Raw genomic sequence first — 9,021 nt, 5'->3', positions numbered from 1 at the left:
TGAATGTCACCCAAAGGACATTTCTGTACCTTGTCTTTACTGAAGCGGAATCAGCCTGCCAGCTGAGACGAGCAAAAAACCATTCTTACTGTACCATGTTTATACGCTGAGCAGAATGTAGGGTTCTGCTGTTAATATCTTCCTTTATTCAATTGCACCTCTGTGATTACTTGGTATACAATTTCCATCTTTTTTTCTGCAAATGCATATGAATTCCATCTAACGCAAGCATCTGAGACCTGATTCACTAAAGTGTAATAATTTTTTTAATTATATCTGAATAATTCCTCCCCGATTTAAGCAATGGTTACAAACACAGTGCAACAATAATAAAATTACACAGGATGCCATGTCATCCTAACAGATGTCATTTGGCTGATCTTTCTGGACCTCAGATTCTTACATTTATATCATTTTTAAAAAGTGCAAAGATGGTCTATTTTAAAATGCGGCTGCTGATGTACCCTGCAGCAGAGTTAGCACGTACAATGGTGCACTTCTGAGACTAATTTGTATAGCTGATCACCATTCTTCTGACATCCCTGCAAATGTTACCCTTCTTTTCCAATCAAAGGCACAGCAGGGTGTGCCATCTGTCTGGCACAGTCCTAGTTCCCATTCCCAACACTATTTTGCACTGGTAATTTCATTGCGGCAGCAAAGGTTGGCACTTCCATGAAATCTGCTCCTAATACTGCACTTCAGTTAGAGATACACCGATTCCTTCTTGGGCTTATCCTTCTCACCTTATGTACTGCTGCTACAGCAGACCCTGAAGAACGTGCAGATGATCAGCACCACAAGCCACAACCACAGGGATCCACCATATTACTTTGCCCTATGGACTATAAATGAACGTTCGACTCATCACTTTGCGAACACCCCCTTTGTTCCACAAAATTCTAATGTAATCATTGCATATCTGTAGCAACATAGATTGTATTAATGGTTATGAAACAGGGAAAATATCTTCATGAAATTGTTATTCAAATTATTGCTGAACATTTACTGGCCTGGCCTGCCATTTAGATGCTGCCAGATTCTTTAAGGAAAGATGTATTAACGTGAACAAATGCCTCACAAATGTACTGTTTATTTTCTTTTTTGCTTTCTTTTTACACTATTTAATTCATATATATATATTCTTACTGTAATTTGCAGTTTATTATTTTGTATTGCACTGTACTGTTGATGCAAAAGAACAAATTTCACAACAAGTCAGTGATATTAAATCGAATTCTGAATCTTATATATTTCATTTTTTCTACTAGATTTTTATATCATGTTTCACTGACAAATCAAACAAAATAAAAAGGGTATGTAATCCTATTTAAGTGCATATTATATACCATAGGTTACATACCATGGTATATAATGTGCAGATTCACCGATGGGTAAAATAAAGACCTATTATTTTAACCTAATGGTAAAATAAAGATTATCCATTCTAACCTGAAAGTCAATAGTTAAACAAATACTGAAACTGCTAAATCTTCCTTCGTCAAACAATCTTTGCTCACTCTTAGAATGTAGAACGAAAATATAAACTTTGCAGAAAATTATATTTGTTCAAATGTGGAAAATAATTCTATGGTTGTGGTTCTGATAAGTTTCCATCTGTGCTGAAATATAAAAGTGTCATACTCTCATGAAACACATTTACATTAGAATCTGTGTCATTTTTTTTTGCTCGGTACATCACAATGTTCCTCCCTAAGGTACATACTAGATCTGCTTTATGTTAGTTTCTCAGTATATTGCATTATGTATGAAGTAAGAAAAACTCTTATTAAACCAACCACAGATAAATCAGTGAATTTTCTCAATAGTTAAAGAATCAGCAAGTAATCATGAAAAGATTACAGTTACAATATTGTGTAGACTTTAATTATTAGATACAGTACCTACCTATTAGCAATAGCAATTCGTCCATAGTGTTTAGACTTGAAACGCGTGCAAAAGGTGGTTTCATATTTTGCTGTTACAGCTTCTGTGGTTTTTTATTAATTTTCCTAAGCATGACTGGGTTTGATTTATTCTCCTTAATGGAGTCGTGCTGCAATATCAGTCATTTAATTGCAAGCAAAACTCCAATGTAAAACAATGGATATTAAGCATAAAAACAAAGGTGCATTTATAAACATTGTAATGGGCATAATCACAAATAATTTTACTGTGCATTCAGACTTAATATACATATGATCACCGCTAGAGTACCAATTTTTATCTTCATTGAAGCATTCATAAATTATAGGCGAAAACCAGCTACATTAAAAAAATGGTACAAGTCCTCGTGTATGACAGCAGCAGACTGCATTTATAGTTTATTTTCTCTTTGCTATTTATCCATTGATTTTAATGCAATTTTTCAAAATTATGTCCATTGGCTGGTTTAATTGTGTATCTATTTCGTATAAAGGCATTGAAACAGAATAATATGCTTTGCAAAATGCTTTTTTTTTGTAAAAGTTATATTGACTATCATGGAGCAAAAAAAAATCATTGATATCTTATTATGCAAGTTGGTTGTTTCTTTTTCCCTGACTCCAGAACTTAACTTGATCTTTGAACATTGTTTCTGAAAATTAGAAATGCATATTAATTTGATTCCTCTTTAACTCTGTATTATACATAAAATTCTTCAATCTTGTAATGGTCAGAAAGAAAAATGTAATTGCATATTTTTACAAATTTTAAAATTATTTGAAAATTAAACTGAGATGGTAAAAATTGGCATAAATAAGTAAGGGCCCAATTAAAATCAATTCTAGGGATGACTAGTTTAATATATACATGATGTCTCTTCATTTTAGCTGTTGGTAATGGCCTGCAGTTTTTGTCAGCCATATCCATTAATATACCACCTATTTTTTAAGAAACTCCTTATTTAGAAACTCTAACTGGGATTCCTGCATAATGCAGGTAGATTTATTGATAACGTCTTCAGTACACAAAATATTATTTGTTATTAAGTAAAGAGACATTGAATAAATTGTGTTTTTATTAAGGTTAATCAACAGGTAAAATTATTACTTTCCAAGTTCAACATTTACAACTAAATTTGAGATTCTCAGTACAAGTAACTACAAGACATTGTGAGTTAGCTTACAAACTGCCAAAAAAGTATTTTATAAAAATATTTGAAGGAAATGTTCATCCTCTTCTAAATTTTGAGATTAACAGGCCATATGGCATCATAATCATTTACTTTACCTTGTTGTGTTCAATTACTACAATCAACATACCAGTTTCCAAATTAATCATAACACAGTAATTTCATTAGTTACACAGCAGGCATTTAAATTATTAGCATAACAACAGTTTGCACACAATTAAACTTTATTTGAACCTTAAAATTTGCAGACTGGAACATTAGAACAAGATTCAATAAAGTGAATCAGATAAGACAGAAAACAGTGCTTACAGTTACTTCAAGATACTCTGGGGGAAGAAAAGGAAAATCGGACTCATCCCCTTCAATTTTGAGTTTTGTCTACGACTGATTAAGTTGTAATGACAAGTCTTGAAAGCAATGAAAATATACTGGCCAAATATTCAGCAAAGTTGTTATATAAAGCCGACACGCTGTCTCAAATAGCTTGAGTTGCTCCTGCTGCAAAGCACAGAAAAATAAAAAAAGCATCAATGAAATTATATGAGATAATTACAATAATGAGGAATTAATTTAATTAAACACTTAGCTGCTTCTTGATTTTCACATCTGTGGTAAGAGGATAGATTATTTTGTTAATAAGCTGATGCTATCTTTGTGATAAAATAAACAGTGAAACAGAACTAGTGGGTACAAACTCCCTCTCCTGGCAAAGGACAGACAAGCCTTGCATGACCTTCTATCTAGTTTAAAAATATCCCTTTGTGTAGAATAAAACGTAATTATAGGTAGATGGGAGTTGCAGGGGAGGTGGGATTTGTGTGTGTGTGTGTGTGTGTTTTGGGGGGGGAGACGGTTTGGGGGGAAAAGGAAATGGAGAATGTAATTGAGGTCTGCAGAAAACTACTGCCATCTAGTGTTTTCTTCCAATATATATCTCATATAGTTACTGCATTATCAAGTGATGCATTCCAAATCCGTTGAGGAAGAACAATAAAGCATTTGTCAAATTTTAACAATAATCTTCTGAAACTGGTAGATTACATCCGTCAGATAATTACCTTTACTAATTTCTTTAAGTTCAACCCTTTGATTGTCTGTCAGAATTCTGCTCCATTCCGTCTCTGCCCTCCCCCCCACCCCATTTCTTTGCACAGCTGAATGCTTCTAATAATTTGTAAATTGTTATGTGACATGAATTATATTTTCTAGTATGTTTTGCTTTACTGTAATGGACACATCAAATAGTGTTTATTTTGTTTTGTTTGTCTCTGAGAATACTTTGCTGATGGGAAACTGTGCCTTGAGGTCTATTTAGTAATTTTCCCTGTTCCTCAGATTTTATATAAAAGAAAAGCTGGCAATCAGAACAGAAGTGACTATTTTTGGGCAATAAATATATATTATATATATTTCTTCAAGTACATTACACATTTTTAATACTGAAAAGGCACACAATTTTTCAACTCAAATACTTTTGGGATATTAAAAGGAAGTAGCTTTATTGTAAAAAGGTCAATTTCCACTTAGCAATATAATCTATGTGCTACAAATAGAGTATTTCTTCATGAAGTTATTTTTCAGGAATATTTGACAGGTGAAATATTCTCATTTAGTCACAGTGGGCAAAGGAAGGGCATTAAATCAATACAATGCAGAAACAGGCCCAAAGCAGTTATTTTTTCTCATTTGGTAAATAATTCCATGGGATTTTTTTTTGACAGCTCACAACAGGAAGATGCATAAGTCTGTCTCCTAAACATAAAAACTATTTTAAAACTACAGTATGAAACCTTGACAAGAATTCTTTCTAAATAAATGATACGGGAATAAGGTACTTATGGTCTTTCATAGTGAGATTCAATTAAAATGTACTTACCCAGACCTTTTCAAATGATGTACATCTCTATTAGGTACGCTTTGGGCACCAAGCCAATCGTTCCCTTCATTTCCCCTATCCACCACCCAAATGAATTATATTCCTGAAATAACAGAAATACACACATAAATATAAATTTTAACAAAACAGCTTAGCAAAATTAGTACTATGCAAAGGCAAATACATTATTGTATTCTATTAGTCCCCTAATAAAGTGACTTGAAACTTGTGGCCAAGTTTGCAGGTGAAACAAAGATAAGTAGGGTGGGTGGGGGTGTCAAACAGGACACAGAGAGTCTGCAGAAGGACTTGGATAAATTTGGTGAATGGGCAAAGAAATGGCAGATGGAATATAGCGTAGGAAAGAATAAAGTCACATGGACTTTGGTAGAAAGAATAAAGGCATAGGCTATTTTCTAAGTGGGGAGTAAATTCATAAATCACAGTTGCAAAGGGAGTCTTCACGCAGGATTGCCTAAAGGTTAGCTTGCAGGCTGAGTCGGTAGGAAGAAAAACAACTGCAATGTTAGCATCCGTTTTGAGAGGACCTGAATACAGAAGCAAGGATATAATGTTCAAAGTTTATAAGGCATTGGCCCGATCACTTTTGGAATACTGTGAACAGTATTGGGGCCCATATTCAAGAAAGGATGTGATGATATTGGCAAGGATGACAGGAGGGTGATGTGAATGACCAATGGAATGAAAGGCTTACAAATGAAGAGCAATTAATTGCCCTGGACCTGTACCTACCGGAGTTTAGAAGTATGGGAGGGAGGCAGGGTGGAATCTTATTGAAATCTACCAAATTTTGAAATGTCCAGTGGATATGGATAGGATGTTTCCAATAGTAGGAGTTGAGAGAGCATAGCCTCAGAATAAAAGGGGAACACCTTAGAAACAAGATGAAGAGGGGTTTCTTTTAAACCAGGAGGTGGTAATGGTGGTGAATCTGTGGAATTCATTGCCACAGATGGCTGTAGAGGCCAAGTCATTGCGTATTTTGATACCCAAAGTGGAGGTTGATAAGTACTTTATAATTAAGGGTGTCAAAGGCTTCAAGGAGATGCCAGCAGAATGGCATTGAGAAGAAAAATAAATCAGTCATGATGGAATGGTGGAACAGATTTGATAGGCCAACTGACCTAATTCTACTCCTATGTTTTGTGGTCTTTAAAGATTAAGACATTTAACAATGCAACTTCCACGCTTGGGTTTTTTTGCATAATGTCCTGTTCTAAACAACACTTGAATATCTGATTCAATTAATGGAAACATGCCAAACATTTTGTTTGAACTTCCATTGTCTAATGGTATTAAGTCAAAAATAAAGCAGAATTGTGAAATAATGACTTTAATGCAATATAGTTGAAAAAAACTGAAAATGTTCATTAAATACTTTAATTATAACTGAACCAATGCAAAAAGTTATTTAGAAGCAAATGGGATCTATTAACTTCTGTCTTTGAACAAGAGGAAATCTCACTTAATGCTCAATAACAAATTTTCAACTGATTTTTCAATTGTTTTTTTCTCTATCATTTTTTGTGGGAACAATTATAGCACATTCAGTCTTAGAGCAAAGCTATCCATTCAGAATTCATTCAAACAGAACAGCAACATTTAAAATTTCAAAGTTCTTGATCAATAAACTCTGACACAGTTGTAAAAGTTTCCAAAAAATTGGGATAATAAGGTGAAAAGAACTTTGGAAATATTAAAACAATGAAAAATACAGTATCAGGAAAGTAAACAAGGAATTGGACATTTCATTCAATATTGATGAATATCAAAACAGAACAGCCTAGCAGCTGACAGTGGCAGAGATTCTTAAAGAACATAAAACCAACTTTAAACAGCTGTGATGAATTCTTTTGAATTATTTTGCTTATTTTCTTGATAGATTTGAAGAAGGATAAAGCATTAGCAGTTTAGTAATTTCCAAGGCAGAAATGCACAAGAGTAAATTTCAAAGTAAAGTTATTATTAAAGTACATATATTGTCACCAAATACCACCCTGAGATTCAATTTCTTGCAGGCATTCACATTAGAACAATGAAGTACAATAAAATCATTGAAAAACTACACAAAACCAAAGACTGACAAATAGTGCAAGTACTAAAGCATGTAGTAATAATGATGATGATAATAGAAAACATAGATAAATAAATAAAAATACTGAGAAAGTTGCAGAATTCTTGGAAATCAGTCCATAGGTTGTTTTCAATGGTCAGTCAGAGTTGTAGTGAGTGATAAAGTGCATACTCATTCAGGAGCCTGATGGTTGAAGGGTAGTAACTGAAGGGATTATGATATATTTATAGGTGAGATCTCTCCATATTTTTGAATAACTCAGAGGAATATTATTTAAGGTCTGAAAATCTTTTCATTGAGTTGAGAAACTATGATGCTATTTCTGCTTCCCAGTGGGAACTATATATTTAATTTCTGCTTAGAAAACAGCCAATTAGATTAACAATTCAAACCATCTGTTTTTGTTTTATGCATAACCTTAACAACAATTTCTGTCAAAGACAATATGGTTAAAATTTTAACAAACAAATTTCAGATTTCAGACACAAAGTTGGTAAAAAGTTGTATTTCCTGATTAAAGTTCTTTTTTTTTAAATTACCAGTTCAAAAAATAGTAAATTATTATAAACGAGGCCTAACAGCAGACAGCCTAATGAAGCATAAAGGAAAAAAATCTTATGCGATAGCTGAAATTCTCTGGCCTCTGGGGCTCAGAGGATGATAACACTTATGAGCAGAAATTATTTCAGCACATCATAGTTATCTAAAAGTCCTCTGCTGTGATATACTTTAAGTTACTATTACAGTTTGCCAAAAGAAATGTTAAGGAACTGCATTTTTGTACAAGGGAATATGTGCATGTATTTGATTAGATTCCCCTTACAGTTATCATTCTTTTTTTTAAAAGAAATCACCTAGCTACATGTTAACCAAAAGAAAACACGGCAGATTTTTATTTGTGGTAGGGGATTGTTATATAAAATGCTTATTACGAATACTATAATATAAAACTAAACTTTAAAGTAACAGGTAAAGCATTTTGAGAACCGTTCTAAAGAAATAAAACCACAAAGAGCACTATTCAAGATGTTGTCTTTGCTAAACTGAAATGAAATGCAAATCTATATTTATTGCCAACAGTAACTGCAGTAATACGGAATTGCCTGTAAGAAAAGGAATCTCAGGGTTGCCTATGGTGACATGTATGTACTTTGAATTAGGAGTGTTTTCATTTAATTCCTATTCTTCCTTAACATGGGAGGCTAAAATTGTTTTAATGAATACTAAAGATATCTAAAATTCTACAGTTTTACATAAAAGTACAGACTTGCACATGTAATAAACCAAAGATGAAGGCATCTGTAAATTTTTAAGCTTCTTTCCCAACTGTTTTGCTCAAGTTAGAGTGTTCTGACCACAATAAAAGAGGATATTCAAACAGAAGGAACTTTGCAAATGATTCCATTCAACTTTCTGTTTAAAGGAAAAACTTTGGTAATAAACTCAATCTATAGTAGGCCAAATAAAATTGAAATTTAAGGTTTATAAGTATACAACTACTGTATATAAATGTTTCTTTACACTGAATCCTTTCCATGTATTCATAATTCAGTACTGTATCTCATTTTTCTGGATTTTGTAATACAGTATTACCATACAAAACAATTACTAACAAATTATAACTTTCTCCTTTATACCTTAGTCAAAACATTGTTGCAAAACTGTCAGTTTAAATTTTCCAAATCATGCTTAGAAATATTTCTAAACATAAATAGTTTATGTATTTATAGCTGTATAATAATTCAGGCTTTAATAAACCTGACAAAAGTTTACTTCACAGGATCTAATACATCTTGTATGATGAAAATCAATTATTTTACAGATCAAAGTTATGGTCAATTCTACCAGCTTCAATTACTGAATTTCAATAAAAATAGTATTATTTGCTGGAAAGTGTGCCATCAGCATGAGTTTTCAAAAAATATATTTATCAAA

General features: G+C 32.7%; 1 protein-coding gene across 1 annotated transcript in view; it reads right to left on the bottom strand.

Annotated features, from left to right (window-relative positions):
* Positions 1-2,983: 2,983 nt before the first annotated feature.
* Positions 2,984-9,021, bottom strand: part of skap2 (src kinase associated phosphoprotein 2) — a 244,576-nt gene continuing 238,538 nt past the window's right edge. The window contains exons 12-13 of the mRNA XM_059945083.1: positions 4,992-5,094; positions 2,984-3,613 (exon numbers count right to left, since the gene is read on the bottom strand). Of these exons, the coding sequence (XP_059801066.1) occupies positions 5,002-5,094 (93 nt within the window). The 3' untranslated portion in view covers positions 2,984-3,613; positions 4,992-5,001. The remainder of the gene's footprint in view (positions 3,614-4,991; positions 5,095-9,021) is intronic.

Source organism: Hypanus sabinus, chromosome 20 (genome assembly GCF_030144855.1).
Source record: "Hypanus sabinus isolate sHypSab1 chromosome 20, sHypSab1.hap1, whole genome shotgun sequence".
Lineage (NCBI taxonomy): Eukaryota > Metazoa > Chordata > Chondrichthyes > Myliobatiformes > Dasyatidae > Hypanus > Hypanus sabinus.
This window is presented reverse-complemented; position numbering and strand designations above follow the sequence as displayed.